Raw genomic sequence first — 23293 nt, 5'->3', positions numbered from 1 at the left:
TTAAGCCGAAGGACGAGTGCATGAGAAGTGCAAATACCCTAAAGGAAGGAGTTGGAACTTAAGTGAATTAAGTCGTCCACTCTTATGCAAAGTTGAAGATTTCGGACCGTCGTTTTGCGACCAAACTTTACCCATGGAGTAAGGATATTTCCCTGCTCATATCCATATAGCTGCGGCCCCGATCGACCATCGGTGACTGTTGAACAGATTTCTAATCATATATGTCGATCGACGCATCCAAATGGCGGACCGATCATATCCATACGTAGATCATCATTAAGGCTAACTATTTTGCGTTGTATATCGACTTGTACACCCCATAGTGGGCCCTAGAGCTTAGAAAGACCCTCTCATAGGTCTAGTATAGTAAAAACCTAGCACTTGGGGCCATTTGCACCAAATATGGCATTATAAAAGGGCCTCATTTGGGGCACCCCTCTCCCCATACGAATTTGCCCTAGAGAAGGAAGGAGAGAAGAGAGAAAAGGGAGAAGAAAAAGAGGAGAAAGGAGGAGAAAGAGAGAGGAAGAAGAAAGGAATGGAGTATGTGGTAGGAGGTGGGGCCCAAGGAAGCTCAACCTTGCAACTCTCTACCCATTCTCCAAGGAAACCTCCACCAAACCCACCCATGCCAAGAAGCGGAGGTAAGAATAGTATATTTCCCTTCAATAGAGCAACTTAGCATAGATTTCTAGGTATTAATGTTATCTTTCTTAATTTTGATTTAGGAAAGGTGGTTTTACCCAAATCCCCAAACCCTAAGATCTCAAAGAATGGAAATCTCCTCTTAAGGTGCGGACTATTATCCTTAGGTGGCCTAGCACCAATTATAGTTGGAGTTTAATGATTTTTGTTTGCTTGGTATGTTGTATAGAAGAATCTAGAGGAACCTAGGAATGGTATGTTGTTGGATTGTATGGAATGATATGTTTAGTTCTCCTTGATGTTAAATCTTGCCTCCCATGATCTAGTGTATGGATGATTACATGCTCATGTTTGTTTGATTTTCTTTTCTCTCATATGTGTTGCTTCTTAGCGTGTTGATTCATTGTTCTTGTGTAATTGATCCCTTGAGGTGTGGGAAGTGCTTAACTTCCTCACCAACCCACACCACACACATACACTTTATTCATGATATTAATAGTTTGCTTGCTAGAGAAATTTGAGTTGTATGTTGAGCAACATGAGAACATGGTGTTGAATATGTTTGATGTTACATTGGTAGTTGGCATGCTATGAGTCATTATTCCTACTCTTGGGTTGGTCAGGAACATGAGGAGAGCGAAGGTGGTTCCGTTAGTAGGACCACCTTGAGGCTAAACCCATGGGTTTGGACGAGTATGTGTGGGCGGCAGTAACCAGGCTACATGGGTCGCTTGTACCCGACGTCGTTCCGCCACATACTTGCCTGGGCTCGTGCGGTTTAGTCCACTGGCTGACCCACCTAGTTTGTTAACCTTGTTTGCTCACATGTGTATGGAAACTGGAACACCCCACCACCGTTGTAGCCCATCGATACCGGATGAAATATTGATCCACAGTCTCGTGAGCCGGGCATGGTGGAATGGGACACTATGTCCGAGCTGTCGGCCTACGCTGGGGTGACGCGTCTCCCCGTAGTGACCGCGAGCGAGCCCACATTCAGCACCCCCCATGTGCTTGAAGTCGGGGATGGGAAAAATCCGACGGGGTCAAGGATCGCTGGGTCTCGGCCTCACACATTGGGGGGTCTTGGCCTCGCAAGTAGTTCAGGGCATTTGATACGTGGGGTGTATCAGATTTCCAAATCTGCTGGATGGATGGACTTAACTAAGAACCCGGTTAACATCATCATTGCATGGCATTAGCTAGGTTAGCGACTCGGCAGTCGAGGTCGCACTGAGGGAGTGTTGGCATTGGCGATCATTAGATGTCGTCGCACGAGGGAGCGTTGTGGTGAGGGCATACATCATATCATCCTGCATGCATGCACATTAACAAGACTAGATAGATGTTTATGATTGATTGCTTTTCATTAAATTCTTATTATAATTGATGTTTGTTACAACTTATGGCTAATAGCACCCACTGAGTTGATCACTCACTCCTACTCTGGGACGGTGTTTTAAAACACCAATCAGACCCGTTCATAGATGCAGGTGATACAGATCTCGTGGAGCCTGGCGATGCGAGCCTCGAGGAGGAGAACGAGTTCTCTTACCCCCGTCGGATCAGTAGATGAGTCGTTGGATCGCCGAGCAGCGGCCCAGCTTTATTCATTTGGGCATGCTGTTCTTTTGTAAATTTGTTGGGCGTCACCTTGTGCGCCCATTTGTATTCTTTTGGACATGTATATATATAGGTATAGTTGATTTTCTTCTATTTCAGTAGACTTGTGTGATTGTGCTTCATGTTCCAGGAAATTTCAGAATACGCATTTAGACTGGATTAATCGCATATTAATGAAAACTGATTATAAGTGACCCCGAAAACTCGGGAGTCGAGCGTATGCACGACCCCCGATTTTCAGGGTGTTATAGGGGCATATCCAATGGTTGGATTAATAGATTGTTCAGTGGTAGATCGCGTAAAGTAAAATTAATTGGAGAGACTTTTCTTCATTTCAACTGAGAGAAGTCTCGATTGTTCCCATAATAGTAGGATGAGCACTTGATAGAAGGATTTTCTTCCCTTATACTAAGAAAAGTCATTATAGTCAATCATAAGGTTGGATAGCAGGGAATTGAAAGATATTCTCCTCCACTAACTTAGGGAGGTTCTTTGATAATAAAATTCACAGTAGAAGATTTTCTTCCCTTGCACTAAAGAAAGCTCTCGTAATTAGTTGTGTAGTCCGAATAGTGTTACCAATTAATGGTTTGATCTCTTCTTTAAGGATCGGACAGTTGGTTGAGGATTATTTTTTCCTTGTACTAAATAAAGTTCTCAGTAGACCGTATATTTCAAATAGTCGAGAAATCATTTAAAAGAATTTTCTTCACCTAACCTGGAGAAATTTTTTTTTATTATATAAGTCCATAGAGCAGTAAAAAACATATTATTAGAATCATGAACATATTTTTTCCTTTTAAAAAGGGAGGTCGCTCTTAGCCAAGTAGGTCGATTAGTCGAAGCGCTCCTCATTATCTGATGTCGAGGTACGTTAGACTCAGTCTTGGTCATCCTCTTTCTTTCTTTTGGTGTTAACCGTAGAGGGCTCATCTTCTTTCTTTCGCTTCCTATCCTTAGCCAAATTGTTTCCTTCTCAAGTAGCTCTTCGTGAACTAATGAACTTTTCGGCATTAGAATATTTTTTAGCTCGGTTAAGTAGGTCGGCGAAGGTAGTTGGGGGGGTTCTTACCAATAGAGAAGAGGAACTTTCCTCGTTTAAGGCCGGCCACCATGACGGCCAAAGCTATCTGGTCGGAATAACTATCGACCTGGACAGCTTCAGCGTTGAAATGGATGATGTAGTCTTTTAGCAGCTTGTCTTCCCTCTGAGTAATCGTAAGGAGTTGTGTCGATGACTTTCTCCTATCTTTCCCATCGATGAACTGAGTGATGAATGCTTTGCCGAGCTATGTGAAGGAGTTGATGAATATCAACTTCATCTGTCTATACCACTTCGCAATCCTCGACATAGTCAGAGAGAAGGCTTGACGCGTCGTGGATCTCCATCTATGCCCTGAACGATTCCAAATGCTCGGTCGGGTCACCAGACCTGGAATATGGGGCGATTTGCAGCATTTAGAATTTCAGCGGGAGTCGGGCTCCCATAATGTCATTGGTAAACGGCGACTCGGTATCCTCCAGCATAGCTTCGATGGAGGTCGATATTTGAGTGCAGTAGGCTTTGTAGATATCGTCGACCTGACCTTGCAATTCCTTGAGTTCTGCCTTCCAGGTGCCCTCGTTCTTGGCTACCACCTCGAGATCCTTTCTACGCCTCTTCTTCTTTAACGTGTGACGCAAGTTGGAGTCGGTAGGCATGACAATTCCTAAGATGTCGGAGGGCGCATGGCTTAGCTTCCTAGGATGTTGCTTAGCTCTCTGCGAGTTGACTGATGCTTTAGGTGGTGCAAAGACCTCGGTGGCTGCCCCATGCATCTATCCCCTAGTCGGGAAGCAGGTTTTGTCTCTCCAAAATATGTATTATCTGGTTAATGTTACCGGTCTCGAGTTGATGTTCCAAAGAGACAAGCCGACCTCCTCGATTTCGGGACCGCTGTGCAGGGCCTGCAGGCGTAGAATTAGCCTAGAGTTGGGAAGGCGGATCTCCTTGGTTTGCAGGCTATTCAGTTGGTGCGGGAGCAGTTGCCGTAATGGCGGCCAAAACTCTTTCTTCCTTTCACCATTGTGGTTCTCTAGTAAAGTAGGAACAACTTTGTTGTCATTCCCACAAACGGTGCCAACCTTTTGATGAAAAAATCTAGTCAATCTTGCCTCACCTTCTGCCAGCCGAAGTACCTGTGATTTAATGAAAAATAAGAGAAGACATTGGGGGCATCAGTTAAGGCCGGAGAACTCCGATGCCTAGGTTATGATATGGACTTTTAGGAGTAATAGAAGAATCGAGTGTTGTATGTGTACCTTTCACAATAAACGAAGTCCTTATTTATAGCCTTTTGGGGGCGGTGTCATATATGGCAATGCTTCTCTATAGTGGATGCGTATTGCGGAAGAGATCTTCCTCCGGATATGTCGTGATTGATTTCCTTATATCCTGCGAATATCTTGAAGGATAATCTTATCTTTATAGCAAACATCTCAGAAGATAATCCTATCTTTATATATTATAAGTGTATTTCTATCCCGAGGTCGAGGTCCGTATCCGAAACCAACCTCCAAAGTTGGTAACCAAAGTCAAGGTTGATATCCGAGGTCAAGGTCTTTATTCGAGGCCGACCTCCGAGGTTGAGGTCGGGGTGATTTTTCGACCCTCAAGCAATCCATAGTCTTCGAGTTTGTTCATCTGGTCAGTCTATTTTTACTCATAACACTTAGAGGTATACACAAGTCGATCCGAGTTGAGCTTAGCAAAGCTCGACTCGACTCGGCCACTGGCTGACCTCACACTCAAACTTGGCTCGGCTCGGTCCTCGAGCCTGACTAGCCAGCTTGGCTCAATTCGATCAGCAGCTCGGGCCAATTCGAGCCAAGTTCGAGCCAAAATCGAGCCAAGTTCGCCTGCGCAGCATTTTCACAAACACATGGACTGCACCTTCAAATATCACTGAATGTAAAACGCCAGCAACGATTTTACGGTCGAAAATCCATTATATTTCCATTTTTACTATTTATAGGAAGTTTTAATTCGATCATAACTTTCATTCCATTGATTTTTTAAGAGTTGTGTCCAACATGAAATGTGCTTAGAAAATTTAGGAGAATAACATGGTTAAGCCAAATAGGAAACTTACAAGTTTTTGCCCAAAACCATGAGGTCTAGCGGAAATCATGACCGTCTATAAATAGTAAGTTTATTATTTATAATAATATAATAAGTCACGATTTTAAAGAGTTTTGAGTTTGAGTTTGTTTCTAAAACTTCTTCCTAGGTTCATATTACTATTTAAGAGATTGTAAACTCATTTTTTTATTATCAATCAATTTATTTCATATTTTATTAGAATTTGTTTCTATTTTCTCTCTCTCCTCGTGGATTCAAGGAATCTCTTCGAAGAGTCCAAGAGTAGCTCCATGGATTCGGAGTAGTCGTCCCCTGAGGAAGATGGTGCTCAACCTCACGTCCATCCCTTTGTCAACTGGTCCTTACCATGGTGAATTTTCCATTCCATGTAGAGACAATATCTCTAATAGGATTGACATTTGCTCCCCTATCTTGGCCCAAAAACGATTTATGGATGGCGCTCGAGTTGACAGATGTGGCTGTCTCCACCATCAATTTCCCTCGGAACATTAGAGAAGAATGGATCTTTTGCTTGTGTCTTAGAGGTGTGCACCTAAGGTGGTGGAATTGCAGCATGGAAGTAGGCGAGTGACTTGAGGAAGGATTAAGAGATGGAAGTCGAGGGGGAGATTGTTGAGCTTGTAGACCAATGGGAGGTCTTTAAAGGATTTGGTGCATCTCTAATCACATACCATGTGCAAGCATAGCAAACCTGTGCAAGATCTGAGCAGTCCACTAAGTAGGCCACACTCATTGGAAGTTATGGTCCAAAAGTTAGGTGGGCCATAGTGCAGGAAACAAGCTGGTGGCTAAAGCAAGTTCTTCTCTTTTTTTTTCACACACATTAGCATGTATTCTGGTGTGTGCATGGGCACAATGCTGGCAAAAGGCTGTTAAATAAGCAGTTCAAAATCCAGTGATGGGACCGTTAAAAAAGCTCGGCAAGGCCCACCGGCATCCACCGGCATCATTTCTCCGTGACATGCACTCTGTCCATCAGTTACCCCAGGTCATATTCAAGCTTTAGCATAAGATTGGGGAGATCTAAAACTCAAGTGGGCCACACTGAAAGAAAAGGTAGGAACAGGAATGCTCACAATTGAAACCTTCTGGGACCCACCATGATGTTTATATGTCATCCAACCCATTCACAATATGATCTCATCAGGCAGCAGATGAAAAAAAAAAAATCATCCAAGCAGCTGGGGGGGCCCACTCAATTTATAATTAAAGAATTACCATGCAGTCTGCAATTCTTTTTGTCAATCTGTCAAGTAATTCCATTATCATCAAGATTTTTTTATTATCATTAATGTAATTCTACATCATGGGCATGTAGAACTACTTGCAACCATACATCAAATGGCCACCCATGAATGGACCAAATCACAAAAACTGCAATGATCAGAGATCCCCCAGACTGATTGGTGAAGAACAAACAGACCAAGTACAGGATCCAATGTACATGGCTTTGTACAATTAACTATGTTTCATTTCTGATAAGGAGAACCATTTTCTGGTAATCCAAATCATTCCTGTTGTGTCCTGCTGTGAGTTGGCCATGCGCCAAAAGTTCCTTCAACAGGAGTATCGGGATAATTTTTGAGATGGCCCATACAGAGGATTAAGAAACAGACCAATGGTCTACATTACAAACCATGGGCCCAAATTCTTTGAGCTGAGAACCTGGCCAGAAAAGTCGATTAACTGCAAACAAATGCACAGCATTCATGTAGAATCACCAAACTCCAACTTGCATACCAAACTCAAAGAAATCATACTTCATGACCACAAAGCTACCACTTCTAGTAAACTTCAATATCTCTCAGGACTAAAGCACCGTCACCATCGGTATGTGTAGGAACTACGGCACCATTGTCTTCTGAATATTCACATATTAATATCCGAGCATTTGATGATGATGCCTTTGCCAAGATTGATAGCCGCTTGCGAAGAAGACGCTTCATCTTGAAGACACCGCTCTGAGGAGTTACCAAAACCAACGATTCTAGTACAATAGCCCTCTCTAGAAAAAATTTCACCAACTGCATTTCAAGGTAGAACCCTGAAAAACAATTCATTTTTATCATCTTCAGATGATCAAACACAATCTCCAGAGGGTCCTCTCCTGGCGGTCCCTTGTACCGGGAATATGTTGAAGGGTACGAAGACGGAAGCTTCAAATTCACATCGAAAACAAAGAGACAATAAATAAGTAGCTCGGAGAGAAGATAGTAATCAAAATGAGATTTTGTTAAGCTGACAAGCACATCCGATGCATGGTGGGCTCCATGATGCTTTGATGAAATTGAAGCCATGATGAGGTGATCAATGTTGCAGGACTGCTAATCACTGATTGTAAATTGGGTTTCTCCATGACCCTTGCCAACAATTTTTGGTTGGTATCCATGGGTTCCCATGGACCCATTTTATAGCATAAACAATCTATAACCATCATTGTTTTGCCCTTGATGACACATAAGGGATCGTTTGAATGCCTGTAAGTTAGGCTAGCCGTAAACAAATTATAAGTAGATGATTTACAAGCGATGTTTGGATGCTGAAAAATGCCTGTAAACCAATATTATCAAATCGCATATGCGATTGTGAGCAACCACATATGCCTGTGCACATATGGGATCGCGCAAGCGCATATGCGACTGCACAATTTTTTTTTCTATTTTTATTTTTTTGAAAAATAAAAAAATAAAAAATAAATAAGGGAAAATATAGAAAAATGTAAAAAAGAAGAAAAAGAAGAAATTAGGGGAAACTTCCCTAAGTTAAAGAGATGTAGAATGTATTCTTGATTCTTGAATGTTGAATCCATGATTGATCTTTGAGGCCTTCTCTTCTTGATTGATCTTTCTAGAGGATTTGTAGAAACTGGGATTTAGACTTGGAAATTGGAACTTGAAAGTAGGAATGTAAGAGAGGGATTATAACTATTAAGGAGTAAAAGAGACTAAGAGAGAGTTTGGAATGATTCAATGTTGCAAATGGGGGGATTTGAGTGCCTTTTTATAGGCAAAAAGTGGATTTTTTAATTTTTAATTTTTTGTAAAACATGATAATAATAAAATAATAAAGTATATGCGTACGCATATCCTGTATGTGATCGCATATGCCATCATGGCATATGTGATCTTCTGATGTATATGCGCATATGCGATCGCATTTAACAACACTGCCTGTAAACCATTTACAGCTTTGAGCTGCAAATGAAATCCCTCTGAAAAGCTGTGATTTCATTTACATGCAAATCAATCACAGCCTAACAGTTATAATTTTGAACCTGTATCTGCAAATGAAACCCCTCTAAACAATTTACAGGCAATCCAAACATAGTCAACTATTTACCTATAACTCAAAGGCCAAAGCCAAACAGTATGGGCTGTAAATGATTTACACCTGCAAATAATTTAAATCATTTACCACTAAAAAAATTCACAGGGGACCGAACGAGCCTTAAAAAAAGATAAAATTACATCCTAAGTGACTCATAACCGCTACCACGCGTATTTGTAACTCATGACCATTGCAACTTGAAGGCATTCATGGCCATTATACCAACACCACAAGTGTACAGATGACCAGGCACACATGTATGAAAACTATGGACAATATACATTTGTGTCCCACCAGATGAATTGATTGGCCTGATTTTTGCGCCAGCTCAATCTACAAGTAAAACCCATCTCATTTATGGCTAGGATGTCAGCTGAAAATCTTCAAAGAAATTAAATGGGAACTGAAATTATAGTGGGAGTACATGTAGACCTACTTCAATGAAAAGCTTCTCTAGACAAGGACACAGACAGCTTTTGAAGAAGCTATTGCAGCCGGCCAGATTGCAAAATCAAACCCACTCCAACAATAGCTGCAATTCTTGTAAATTGTGGAATGTAACAGGTAAATTTGCAGATGCTGATTCCTCCGCAATACACTGCGCAGATCAAAAGAAAGACTTTAGTCACATTAGTAAAAAGTTGTGTCACGCCTAACGCACACCTCTGAACACCATACATCAGGTAGGCCCCACTGTGTAGATGACCTGACTAAAATTTTCAGGTCGGTACTCATTAGCATTTTCCTTTTTTTCCCTTTTTTTCCCCTCAACCGTGCAAATGTTTCATGCATTTGAAGCCCAACTGATGGTTAAACAGACTGATTTTCATCCAGGACAGCTACAAGGTGGGGCACACCTGATGTGGACCAATATCCATGCTTGTAGAGGTTTCTGTGGCTCAAATCAAGACTGTTAACAATTTCATAGAAGAGTAGGAATGAACAAATACCTCAAGTGAGACATAACACAATGTCAGAATCTTAACATGTCCAAGATGGTGCAGAATAGTAATCCAATCATACTCAGATACGTAGCCCTCCCAAAACATACCATTAAGAAGTACATCCACCAAACTCGAAATGTTCTTGAAATACATACTAATAAGACTACCATAGTAATGGAAAGACAGGAGGTTTGGAGCAAAAATCTCAATCTCACTGGCATCCCAACAGTCGACAACTTTCAAGCTCTTGAGTGCCAGATTCGGAGCAGAAACCTTGACACGAGTCAGACAATAGCATTCCCTTAAAATCAATTCCTCCAGAAGCGGGCAATTTGAAAGCATGCTTTCAAACAGGCCATTTGTAATTCTAACCATGCTTAGGTGGAGCATTTTGAGGTAGGGGTAACCTTTGAAATTCAACCGTCGGTGTAAATAGCAACAACTCAAATTTAATTGGGTTATAGAGTCACAACTAAAGATGGAGTTAATAAATTTACTAAAGATGGAGTTAAGTAATTTACGAGGCAATTTACGCGGCACAAAATCAATTTCATCATCATATGTATTTTGACAGAAGTGGATATCAACCTCCTTAGTTCCTTTTGCTCCTGCAAATTTGACCCATTTCTCGGCATATGACAGATTGCATGGAATAAGCGAGAGCCGAAACATCTCAATCTCCTTGGCTTGGTGGAGTTGTAGATACCAGTTAACGGTAGACACGAATTCTTCCGGGGTTTGGCCAGTCGCGAATTCGGCACCAAAGTCCAGAGCAGTAGAATAAGCCCAAATGTCTTTCCACAAGTTTCTCCATCTCCTTGAGAGAATGCTTGTTCTTACTATGAATTTCATCGGCATCAAGGAAAGTATGTAATGAAGGACAGCATCGGGTAGTTGGCTGATTCTGTCATTGGTTTTCTTCATGGCTTTCTTTCTCTGAAACTGATTCCTACTCAATGCAGACGAAGGATTCTCCATTTATTTCCTCTTACTTTCACCGATGTAGGAGGTACCCTAGTCTCCAACGATACCACAATGCCACTGCCAAAAGAATCCAACCTTTCCCACACTTTTCTAGAGAAAGAGAGACGCATGAAATCCCAGCTCGATTTTCTCTAATTAGACAGTGTGGAATGAACTAGTTCGGTCCATTTGAGGATGGGGTTTGAGGATCCAGTGCTGCAAAAATCTGCTCAATCAGATTGATTTGTAAAAGAAGAAGCTGTCGAAATTGAATGCTCACCAAAAGCTGATTCAATAGTGTTGTGGAGATCAAAGGCCCTGCTGCAACCCTCAGTTCATGGCCATGGAGTCGGAAGAGGGAGAAATAGAATGGGAGAGAATGCCCTCAATCGTTTAGAAGCGGTAGTGAAAAATAAAAAATAAACAAACAAACGAGGGAGAACCTTTAATACTCTGGTGGAGTGTTGTGGTTGATACGCAGGCAATACTGAGTGACGTGAAATGCTAACACACAACTAGTTGTATGACATGTCGGGCCCACTATGGTGTTTATATGACATCTGAGCCATCAAACAAGGTTGTCCCATTGTGAAAATGGAACCCCCAAAAAATCGTGGATCCGAACAATGAACAACCACCCAAAAAAATTTATATTCACGTGGGGCACATGTAATGGTTAGATTAATCTGATTTCAGGCATCTTATGTTTATGGTGTGATTACTTTATTAGACGGTTGAGATGTGTGTGAACGGTCCTATGCAAAGCAGTTGCACCTCTCTGGCCCCGAACGGGTAGTTCTGTGGGATAGCCCATCGTGATGTATCTGTCTATCGAAGCCATCCGTCCCTTTTTCTCATTTCATTTTGAGTCATGAGTATACAAATGAGTTAGATTTAACGCTCAAGTGGACTACACCAAATAATAAGCTTGATTGCATTAAATGCAAGAGGCATACTGGGTGTGGTCCATTTGAGCATTGGATCTACCTCATTTTTGTGCTCATGCCTTAAAATGATATGATGATAGGGATGGACGGCTTAGATAAACAGAGACATCATGGTGGGCCTGTCCACAAAATTGCCTATTCATGGCTAGAGACGGCGACGGTAGGATGCAATCTGCGTCCACTCTTTCCCGTAGATGTGTGTTATTCATGGGATGTAGTATTAACATAGAATAATGAATACAATTTGATATCACCACCCTCTAAAAGAGGCTTAGGCCCATTTGGGAGAGTGGATTTGGTACCCTTGGATTTTAAATCCTTTTGTTGCGTTTGGCACTCTGAATTGGGAATCAACTTTAATACTAAAGTATTTATGCTTGGTATATTTATAGGGGTTTGAATTTAATTAGTAGCTAACTTAATATCTCTAATTAGTAAACGCATGTAATGTTGGACACAATGGTTGTAATGAGCCCATCGAAATATATATTTTACCTGAAAATTATGAAATTTCAAGTCTTGGATGGGCCACAAGCACAAGATTATGCTCGAGTGACTAACCAATAATTTTTAACCGTTAATTTAAATGGATAATGTGTGGATGGCGTTGATCATCATATTAAAGTAATTATAGTGATGCAATTGATAATCTGATATCATTAGTGGGTCATGCGCCCAATAATTTAATAGTCTAGTGACACACATATTACATATGTGACTCTTCTAAGGATCTTAGTTGTAATCCAAGCTCTCACCGTGGATTTTAAACTCCTTTGAGCAAATTTGAAACCCTCAATTACTTTATGGTGCCAAACAAACAGGGGGTTTGAAATTCCCTCAAATCACCCCAAATCCATGGTGCCAAATGACCTCTTAGAATCCACATCTTCATATAAACCGTAGAGTTATGTAAGAGTTGGTAAATTGTGAAATTCATTAACACCCGTAATTCCCATGGTTGGTGTCCGGTTAATGATTCCAAGTAAGAGCCTAGATGATTAAAAAAGAAAAAGAAAAAAAACAAAGGTTGTGCATTTATTTTTTTTCCACCCACACAAAGGGTCATCTCTTTTTTACAGGATTTTGAATATCAGCCCTATAATGGCCTATTACTAGCCATTTTTTCCATAACAGTTGCAACGATCACATAATACATGATGTTCCCACCGTCTTATATTACGTAACTACTTTTCTAATATCTTAAACAGGTCATCTCCAATCCACAGGGAAACTCATTTAATTGTGCTGAAGTTGGTGAGAGGGTTTGGAAGGGTCTGGTATAAACCAGTAGCAGGTTTCAACTGAAATGCTAATGCTCAACTATCTCAATTATTTAGGAAAAAGGCACCAATCACCCATTAGATTGTTTTGCTTAAAACTAATGAGTGTTTTGGGGTTTGGAGGAAGAGGTAGGATTCAATATCCATCAAATGAGGGTCCATTAATTGGATGGTTCGCAAACATTATGAAAGTCACAAATGAGGGTTTTTAGGGTTCATGCAATATCATTAAATGGCACTTTCTAATCAAATTGGGAAGTTAGAAGTAAGAATATTTGCTAGGGTGATCAGCCTACACCTCAAAGGGCTCATTGCTAACATACATTGGATGCGTCAGTGCCTTAATGGGAGCTGGCCCATCTGATCATTCATGAAAGTGAAATTTTCATCTCCAGTGATTGTCCTGGTCTTCAATTAGAGGTGTACACGAATTGAACCGAGTCGAGCTTGGCATAGCTCGACTCAGCTCAGCCACTAGCTAACCCCAGCTCGAACTCGGCTCAGCTCGATCCTTGAGCCTGACTGGCTAGCTCGGCTTGGTTTGGTCAGCAGCTCGGGCGAGTTCAAGCCAAGATCGAACCGAGTTCACCTGTGCAACATTTTCACAAACATATGGACTGAACCTTCAAATTCTCACTGTATATAAAACAGCAGCAACAACGATTTTACAGGTATTTCATCAAACACCTCATAGGCAATATCAAAGTCAAGAAAAAAGAGTCTTTGTTTCATATACATACCTTCCTTGCCAACAGCTGACACTTCATTTAGTCATTTCATCAAACGCTTGGTGAGCAACATCAATATCAAAGTAACCAAGTCACCAAACTAGTTCGATCCAAGTTCGATTCAAGTTGGGTTCAATCTGAGTCGAGTCAAGCTCGGGCAAGCTCGAACTCGGTTTGAAATTTTTTTCGAGTTCGGAAATTAGCTAAACTCTGCTCAAACTCAGTTTCAAACCGAGTCAAATCGAGCTAACCAAACTAACTCCGTTCGTGTACAACCCTATCTTTAACTCATTATCTTATGATTAATGGGCAATATCAAAAATAAAAATATAATTTGCACTAACACCAGTTATAATACAATATTCCCATCTTCTCATGTTAACCAAATCATGTGAGTAGAGATCAATGCAACGAGCAAAAAATCTACAATCCAAGAATGAATTTAGTAGTGGAAACCTATGCAATGTTGGCAACCAGACTGTTGAAGTGGTCCAAGAGGTTCTCAAGTGAACCCTTCCCAGAAATGACAGATAGGACGAGGAATATCCAAACATGGAGAACATAGAAAGCCAATAATTCTTGATCTCCTTCACCTTTAGCTCGGCAGATGTGACGGGGTCATCCGATAGGCCAAGTGGATCAAAGGTCTTGCTAGGTTAAAGGTCATTTCCATCTCTTACACCTAGATGGCGGTTGACGCAGTAGCCCTCAATAATATCACTATCACTATCACTATCATTCTAGTTATATAATAATAAACATTGTAATACAGCAGTCAAGACGAAAAATTAAAGCCATGGTGGAGATTATTAATTATTACAATTACTCCAGCTTGTTGTATTTTTTCTAATTCTAATTTTATAATCACATAATTATAAATAAATACTAAAACAATTAACAACTTCAATGTCCAAAAGCATCAATGTTTAATACAGGTGAGGCCATGAGAGAGGAGCTAAAGAATATATTAACCTTATTGTAAGCCAATGAGACAGGAGTTAGGGTACTTAATACACAAGCACATAGACATAATAATAGAGGCAGAAATTAAGTTGATTATTATTAAATAATCTTATATATTACAAATATTATATATAAATACTAATAAATAGTGTGAGATGCTTATTAGCACATGCTCCATTGTCAGCCACACCCCACTTGAGACTCGATGCCAAGACCTCAATGTTGAAATGAGGTTCTCCACCATCAATTCCACCAAGAGCTTTGGATGAGAATGGATCTTTTGCTTTGTCTTGGAGATGTGTATCTAAGGTGGTGGAATTGCAGCATGGAAAGTAAGCTGAGGAATTTGAAAGGAATATATTTAGGAAGGAGTGGGAAAATGGTTGGTGGGGAAGTTGAGGTGGAGATTGTTGGGCTTATGGACCAATGAGAGAGTTTTCAAGGATCTGAGGCATCTCCACTCTTGTCACATGTGCCAATATAGTGCGCCTGTACAAGATCCGAGCAGTTCATTAAGTAGGCCACACTCCTTGGAGATTATGATCCAAAATTCGGAAACGGATTGGCTACTCCCCCTGCCACCAGCCCCATGGCTGCTGGTCGGTGCTCTGTGGGCCCCAAAATGATGTATGTATTTCATCCATTCCGTTCATCCATTTTTACATTTCATTTTATGGAATAATCCCAAAAATTAGAGGGATATAAATCTCAGGCGAACCACAGGAAAACAATAGTGATTGGATATCCACCATTAAAATCCTCCTAAGGCCCACTGTACTGTTTATTTGACATCCAATCTGTTGATTAGGTCATACAGACCCAGATGAAGGGAAAAAACAAAAATCAGCTTGATCCAAAACTTTTATGGCCCCAAAAGGTTTTTAATGGTCGACGCTCATTCAAAATTGTTTCCTGTAATGTGGTACACTTGAGATTGGGATATACCTAATTTGTGGTCTCATGTCATGAAATGATCTGTAAAAATAGATGGACGGCATGGATGAAACAAATATACATCATTGTGGGGCCCACAGAGCACCGACCACCAGCCATTGGCTGGTGGCAGGGGGAGTAGCCAATCCGTTCCCCCAAAATTCAGGAAGGTTTACTCATTAGGTGGGCCACAATGTAGGAAACAAATGGGTGGCTAAATAATTTTTTTTTCCTGGCCGTCCATTTGTTTTGTGCTGTTGCCCCCCCTGATGAATGAATCTGCCGGCCAAAGCAAGTTTGCACACTGGCCAATCCAATGGGCCACTTGGATCATGCACGTGTGACAGTGGCTCATCCATTGGGCCACTTGAATCCAGCACGTGTGACAGTGGCATGTACTCTGGTACGTAGATGGGAATGATGCTGGCAAAAAGACTACTAAATAAGTGCAGTCCAAGAAGTACAAAATCTGGTGATAGGACCTTTACATTATTAAAACAACCTCACACGTTTCACGTGGGGCTTGAAAAAAGCTGTGGGGCCCACCGGGATCTCTATGTGATATCCACTCTGTCCATCAGTTACCCCAGGTCAGATTAGAGCTTTCACATAAAATTGGCAGATCTAAAACACAAGTGGGCCACACCAAAAGAAAAGGTGGAAACAGAAATGCTCAAAATTGAAACCTTGCTAGGACCCACCATGATGTTTATATGCCATCCAACCCATTCATAATATGATCTCATCAAGATGAAAGTGAACATAAAATATTTATCCAAGCAGTTGAGTGAGCCCCAATCAATATACATATTAGGGCTGAAAGTCGGGTGGGTTTAACCTGACCGTCGCCCCGACATTGCGTTGGGCTCAGGCAGGATGTATTGGGTTCAGTCTCGAGTTTGGACTATACAAACACCAACAGATAAAACTTGGATTGGGCTTGGGTTGAGGTATCAGGTTGCCCAACCCAACCCAAACACAATCAATAAATAACTTGTAAAATCGTCGCTGTGTTGAATGCACAAGAAATTCCAGTGCCATCGGGTTTCATTGGCGCACATCATTTCCAATGACTCAAGCTAACAATATACGTCGGATTTCTCTCTCCCAAATAGATCGGGTGCTACACAACACAACTTTTAAAGGAAGAGTACTATATTTTAGCCTGTTTGTTTAGAAAAAAAAAAATGAAGTTCTTTACTATAAATAACTACATATATAATTAATAAAATCATAGGTAGAAAAAATAAGACATATATTTAAAATATAATAGACTAATGTAATAACGAAAATATTAGCATGTATCCACCCGACCAAGCTCGCATGGGTTGCGCTTGGGTTGAGAATTCCCAACGTGAGGTTGGGTTGGGTTGGGTTGGGTTGGGTTGGGCACAAACCCAACCTAACTTTCAGCCCTAATATATAATGAAACGATTACCATATACTCCCTTTTTCTGGGGTCAATCTGACTCTTAATCTGACTTTTAATCATTAATGTAGTTCCAACTACCTGCGAACATCCATGAATGGACCACATCACAAAAACTGCGAAGCTCAGAGATAATCAGACTAATGGGTGGTGTGCAAACAGAGCTTACAAACAAAGGCAGTACAGAATCAGAATTTAGAAACACATGAATTACAGGATTCAAAATATATGGCTTCGTACATGATACTCGATTTTCATTTCTGAGAAGGGATCCTACATTACAAACCATGGGCCCAAATTCTCTTAACTGAGAATCTTGGCCAATATCATGTAGAATCACCAAACCCAAACTTAAAGAAAATATACTCCATTGCGACAAACCTACCCCTTACGGGCCCAACCTTAAAGAAAATATACTCCATTGCGACAAACCTACCCCTTACGGTGGTAAACTTCAAGATGCGTTGGGGCTAAAGCACCATCATCTTCTGAAGATTCAGATACTAATATTTGAGCATCAGATGATGATACCTTTGCTAAAGTCAATAGCAGCTTGCGAAGACGATTAACAGATTTAGACTCCGATGCAGAATCCTTCTTCATGTTGAAGACTCCTTCCTGAGGAGCTACCAAAACCAAAGACTCTAGTACAATGGCCTTCTCTAAGAAAAATTTCACCAACAGCATTTCATCCTTGAGCCCTCTAAAACCATTCATTTTTATCACCTTCAGATGATCAAACATAATCGGTAGAGAGTTAGTCCGGAGTCTCTCCCACTGGTAGTCTCTTTGAGAGGGGTCCTCGTTGGCAGATGGAAGCTTCAAATTCGCATTGAAAACCAAAAAGAGCATAAATAAGCAGCACTGAGAGAAGGGAGTATTCAAAATGAGATTTGCTAAACTGAAAATCACATCCTGGCTGCGCATCAGGTGGGCCCATGATGCTTTGATGAAATCGAAGCCCTGACGAGGTGATCCGTGTTGCAGGAAGACTAATCACTAATTGTCAATTGGGTTTTTCTATGAACCTTGCTATGTTTTTTTGGTGGTATCCATGAGTTCCCACAGACCTATTTTATAGCATAAACAATCTGTAACCACCATTGTTTTTCCCTCGATGACAAATAACTAAGAAAGATTAAATTACGTCCTATGTAACTCATGACTACCACCAAAGTAAATTTACAGGCATTCATGGCCATTATACCAACAACCCAGTGTGCAGATGACCAGGCACACATACAAAAACAAAGGACATTTGTGGCCCACCTGATGAATTGATTGGCCTGATTGATTTTTGCACCAGGTCAATCTATAAGTAAAGCACGTCTCATTTATGGCTAGGATGTCAGCTGAAACTCTTCAAAGAAATTAAACAGGAACTGAAAAAACAGTGTGAGCATAAGAAGACTTACTTCAATGAAAAGCTTCTCTAGACGAGGACATGGACAGTTTTTGAAGAAGCTATATGTGCTGGCCAGAGATCCACCAGCATACCAATTCATCAACAGCTGCAATTCTTGCAAATTGCGGAATGTAATAGGCAATTCTTCACGTCTATATTGCTCTGCTAAGCCTATATACTGTGCAGATCAAAAGAAAGACTTTAGTAACATAAAAGTCACATTATCAAAAAGTGATGCCATCCCTAATCCACACTTCTGGCACCATACATTAGTTCAGGTCGGTCCCACAATGTAGATGACCTGGCAAAAAATTTCAGGCCGGTCCACTCATTAGCATTTTTCTTTTCTTTTCTTTCTTTCTTTCTTTCATTTTATTTTTTTTTTTAAACCGTGGAATGTTTCCTACATTTGAAGCCCAACCGACAGTCGAACGGAATGATTTTCAGCCGGGACATCTACAAGGTGCGGCCCACCTGATGTGGTTCAATATCTTAAGAACGCTTGTAGAGATTTCTGTGGCACAAATCAAAACTGTAAGAATTTCATAGAAGAGTAGGAATGAACACGTACCTCAAGTGAGACATTACATAATGTTAGAATCTTGACATGTTCAAGACGGCATAGAACTGTAATCCAATGAAGGTCGCGTTCGTAACCCCTCCTACATATCCCATTAACCAGGACATCCACCAAGCTCGAAATGTTCTTGAAAGATATATGAATAAAACTACCATAGAAACGGAATGACCGGAGGTTTGGAGCAAAAATCTCAATCTCACGGGCATCCCAACAGTCGACCACTGTCAAACTCTTAAGTGGCAGATCCGGGGCAGAAACCTTGACACGAGTCAGACGACGACAATCCCTTAAACTCAATTCCTCCAAAAGCGGGCAATTTGCAAGCATGCTTTCAAACAGGGCATCTGTAACTCTAACAAAACTTAGGTGGAGCTTTTTGAGGTAGGTGTAACCTTTGAAATCCAATGGCAAGCAGAAATCGCAGCGACTCAAATTTAAATAGGTTATAGAATCACAATTAAAGATGGAGTTAAGCAATTCATAAGGCTCAGGTTTGAATGCAATAAAATATATGGTCTGACCAAAGTCGATATGAAGCTCCTTAACTCGTTTTGCTACTGCGAATTCGATCCATTTCTCAGCATCTGGCAGATTGCACGGAATGAACGAGAAACGAAGCATCTGGATCTCCTTCCCTTTGTGGAGTTGTAGATATAGGTTGACAGTAGCCACGAATGCTTCGCGGGTTTGGCCAGTGGTGAATTCAGCACCAAAATCGAGAGAAGTGGAATAAGCCCAGATGGGTTTCCACAAGTCTCTCCATCTCCTTGACAGAATGCTTGTTCTTACTATGAATTTCATAGGCATCATGGAAAGGATGTAATGAAGGACAGCATCAGGTAGTTCGCTGATTCTGTCATTAGTTTTCTCTATGGATTTCTTCTTCTGAGACTGATGACTCCTCAATCGACGGGAATGATCCTCCATTTAGTTCTTCTAACTTTCGCCCTAATCGATGTGGATTGAACTAGTTCAGTCCGATTGGAGGTAGGGTTTGAGGATTCAGTTCTGAGAAAATCCTCTCAATCAGATTGATTTGTAAAGGAATAAGAAGAAGAAATTGAATGCTTACCAAAACCTGATTCCATCGCGCTGTGGAGATCAAACCTCAGTTCATGTCCATGGAGTCGTGAAAAACGAGAAGAGGAGAAAGAGAAAAATCCCTAAATCGCAGGGAACTGGTACGGATGGGAAAAACAACAACAATAATAATAAACATGAGAGCGGATTAGCTGTTAGTCGGGCAACAGCTCAGTGGTTGTTACCCTTACCGCGTGGGGCCCATAATGATGATTTTTTTTCATATCCAAGCCGTCCATATCTTTTTTTAGATCATTAAAGGATGTTTTTCAAAAATATAAGAAAATAAAACGTTCTTTTTTACCACAACACTGGAAAAAGTAATGAATGAGAATTAAAAGGTCACAAAAGTTTTGGATCAAGCTAATATTTTTACTTTCCTTTCATCCAGTTATGTTTGACCTTATCAACGTATTGGATGGAAAATTAACATTATAGATATGATTAAAGTAGGCTTGAGGAAGTTTTAATGATAAACGTTCAATCATCACTGTTTCTTATGGTATGGTCCACCTTAAATTTTCATATATTTAAATTTTGTAACCATGTAATAAAATGTGCTGTAAAAACGGAAGGTCGGAGTGGATATACGATTTTGTAACCATGATCTAGTTGACCACAACACTGGAAAAAGCAACGAATGAGAATTAAAAGGTCACGAAAGTTTTGGGTCAAGCTAATATTTTTACTTTCCCTTCATCCAGTTCTGTTTGACCTTATCAACGTATTGGATGGAAAATTTACATTATAGATATGATTAAAGTGGGCTTGAGGAAGTTTTAATGATAAACGTTCAATCCTCACTGTTTCTCATGGTATGGTCCACCTTAAATTTTCATATATTTAAATTTTATAACCATGTAATAAAATGTGCTGTAAGAATGGAAGGCCGGAGTGGAAATACAATTTTGTAACCATGTTCTGGTTAACCACAACACTGAAAAAAGTAACGAATGAGAATTAAAAGGTCACAAAAGTTTTGGATCAAGCTAATATTTTTACTTTCCTTTCATCCAGTTATGTTTGACCTTATCAACGTATTGGATGGAAAATTAACATTATAGATATGATTAAAGTAGGCTTGAGGAAGTTTTAATGATAAACGTTCAATCATCACTGTTTCTCGTGGTATGGTCCACCTTAAATTATCATATATTTAAATTTTGTAACCATGTAATAAAATGTATTGTAAGAACGGAAGGTCAGAGTGGATATACAATTTTGTAACCATGTTCTGATTGACCACAACACTGAAAAAGGAATGAATGAGAATTAAAAGGTCACAAAAGTTTTGGATCAAGCTAATATTTTTACTTTCCCTTCATCCAGTTCTGCTTGACCTTATCAAGGTATTGGATGGAAAATTAACATTACAGATATGGTTACAGTGGGCCTTAGGAAGTTTTAATGGTGAATGTTCAATACTTACCGTTTTTGGTGGTGTGATCCACCTTAAAATTTCATATATTTAAATTTTGTAACCATGTAATAAAATGTGCTGTAAAAATGGAAGGTCAGAGTGGATATACAACATATGATCAAGGTAGGCCATCATGATGTATATTTTCATCTACATTGTACATTCGTTTTTTCGGATCATGATCCCAAATAGGAGGCAGAAATAAGGCTCAAGTGGACCACACCACAGGAAGCTGTGGTGATAGTGACACCTGATCTCGAAAATTTTCTAAGGCCCAACGTCAAGGAAAAACACAAATACCGGGTGGATTCAAAACTTCTATGGCTTCATGAAGTTTTCAACTGTAAGAATTTAATCCCTACTGTGTGCTGTATCATTGTCTTTGATTTACCTCAATTTTCGGCCTATAGCTTGAAATTATATGAAAAAAATGGATGAACGGTATCAATGAAACCCATACATGAAATTATATGAAAACAGGGTGAATTGTAAGGATAAAACCATACATGGCAGTAGCCATTCGGAGCTCCAGCAGCTTTGAATAGCCACCGTGATGTATGGGTCTTAGTCACACCGTTAATCGATTTTTTCCTATCATTTTAACGTATAAGTCCTAAAATAAGTTACATGCAAGATTCAATTGGGCCACACCACAGGAAGCAGCGGTGATAATGATGCTAACCATTGGAACTTTTCAAGAGCCCACCGTGATTTTTATTCGCCATCCAAACTATTCATAAAGTTACTTAAACGATAAACAGCAAAGAATAAATATTAGCTACGTACAAAAATTTTGTGCCTCCAAGAAGTTTTCAACTATAAGAGTTTAATCCTTATTGTATAGCACATTTGAGCATTTGATCTGCCTCATTTTTAGTCTTATAACTTAAAATGAACGGAAAAAATTGACTGGACGGTGTGGATAAGACCCATACATCACGGTGGCCACTCAAAACTGCTGCCCGTTCCGATCTGAAGACCGGCGGGGTAGGACGCAATCCACGTGGGAGTAGGAAGCTGACTACGACGTGGCTTTCCTGCTAAAGCGTTTTCACCGAAATTCATCCGTCACGTCGTTTTGTGAGCTCTTTTTTCGAGACGTTTCATAAAAAATAATGCTGATCCAAAACTTAAGTAGGCTACAGGGAAAATAACGCTGATTCAAAACTTAAGTGGGCTACAGGGATAGTAAATACTGGAGAAAAAAATCCGACCGTTGAAACATCCCTTGCCCCCTTAATGTTTATACGTCATCCAAACCGTTTATAAGGTCTCTTGCTCGGTGGTAGACTCTCAAGAGTTTCAATTAGGGCTGAAAGTTAGGTGGGTTGTAACCCACCGACCCGATATTGGGTTGGTCTTGAGTACGATGTATCGGTCTGATCTCAAGCTTGGCCTGTGCAAACACTATCCCGATAAAACTTGGGTGGAGTTTGGGTTGCCGGACCAAACTCAAACCCAATCAATATATAAGTTACTTATAAATTATAATTGAGTGTGGATCGTTTGTGTCGAAGGCACGCTAGTGATGTTGGGTCTCATTTGTCCAAGTCATTTTCAATGACTCAAGCTAACAAGATATGCCGGATTTATCTCTCCCAAATAGATCGTAGGCTATGCTACATGACTTTTAAAGGAGTAGTTGTCCTATATTTTAACTTGTTTAAAAAAAAAAAAAAAAAAAAATTCTTTACAATGAATAATCATATATATAATTAATAAAATCATAGATGCAAAAAATAAGTCCTATATTGAAGTATAATAAACTAATGTAATAATGAAAATATTAACATGTATAGACCCGACTAACCCGACCAAGCCAGCTTGGGTTGGGCTTGGGTTAAGAATTCCTAACCTGAGGTTGGGTTTGGTTAGGGTTGGGCA

General features: G+C 40.2%; 2 protein-coding genes across 6 annotated transcripts; both read right to left on the bottom strand.

Annotated features, from left to right (window-relative positions):
• Positions 1-6962: 6962 nt before the first annotated feature.
• On the bottom strand, positions 6963-11318 carry LOC131221892 (putative F-box/FBD/LRR-repeat protein At1g78760). Of its 3 annotated transcripts, none has more exons than XM_058217186.1 (3): positions 9682-11317; positions 9174-9335; positions 6963-7566 (listed from the first exon to the last, which is right to left on the bottom strand). In XM_058217186.1, the coding sequence occupies exons 1-2, from the start codon at positions 10657-10659 to the stop codon at positions 9249-9251; spliced, it is 1065 nt and encodes a 354-aa protein (XP_058073169.1). In that variant the 5' UTR covers positions 10660-11317; the 3' UTR covers positions 6963-7566; positions 9174-9248. The 3 variants fall into 3 exon arrangements, with proteins under 3 accessions (XP_058073169.1, XP_058073171.1, XP_058073170.1); XM_058217188.1 differs by having other exon boundaries at positions 9688-11317; XM_058217187.1 differs by lacking the exon at positions 6963-7566 and adding an exon at positions 8125-8800 and having other exon boundaries at positions 9682-11318.
• A 5771-nt stretch (positions 11319-17089) lies between these two features.
• Positions 17090-20123, bottom strand: LOC131221889 (putative FBD-associated F-box protein At1g61330). 3 transcript variants are annotated; one of them, XM_058217184.1, is made up of 4 exons: positions 19982-20123; positions 18901-19857; positions 18340-18507; positions 17090-17743 (listed from the first exon to the last, which is right to left on the bottom strand). In XM_058217184.1, exons 2-4 carry the CDS (start codon positions 19834-19836, stop codon positions 17357-17359), a joined length of 1491 nt encoding a protein of 496 aa, XP_058073167.1. In that variant the 5' UTR covers positions 19837-19857; positions 19982-20123; the 3' UTR covers positions 17090-17356. The 3 variants fall into 3 exon arrangements, with proteins under 3 accessions (XP_058073167.1, XP_058073166.1, XP_058073165.1); XM_058217183.1 differs by having other exon boundaries at positions 18901-19917; positions 19982-20103; XM_058217182.1 differs by having other exon boundaries at positions 18901-20103.
• Between the last annotated feature and the right edge of the window lie 3170 nt (positions 20124-23293).

Source organism: Magnolia sinica, chromosome 12, assembly GCF_029962835.1.
Source record: "Magnolia sinica isolate HGM2019 chromosome 12, MsV1, whole genome shotgun sequence".
NCBI lineage: Eukaryota > Viridiplantae > Streptophyta > Magnoliopsida > Magnoliales > Magnoliaceae > Magnolia > Magnolia sinica.
The sequence above is the reverse complement of the archived record's forward strand: the minus strand, read 5'-3'. Positions and strand labels throughout refer to the sequence as shown.

Excerpts from the sequence above, each read along its gene's own strand:
- LOC131221892 (XM_058217187.1), bottom strand. The coding sequence starts at position 10,659 with ATGGAGAATCCTTCGTCTGCATTGAGTAGGAATCAGTTTCAGAGAAAG. Across the intron at positions 9,336-9,681 it reads ATGTCTCACTTGAGGTATTT|TGTATTGCGGAGGAATCAGC; the intron begins GTTCATTCCTAC and ends TGATCTGCGCAG.
- LOC131221889 (XM_058217184.1), bottom strand. The coding sequence starts at position 19,836 with ATGGAGGATCATTCCCGTCGATTGAGGAGTCATCAGTCTCAGAAGAAG. Across the intron at positions 18,508-18,900 it reads TATGTAATGTCTCACTTGAG|TATATAGGCTTAGCAGAGCA; the intron begins GTACGTGTTCAT and ends TGATCTGCACAG. Across the intron at positions 17,744-18,339 it reads TAGAGAAGCTTTTCATTGAA|CTTCCATCTGCCAACGAGGA; the intron begins GTAAGTCTTCTT and ends GCGAATTTGAAG.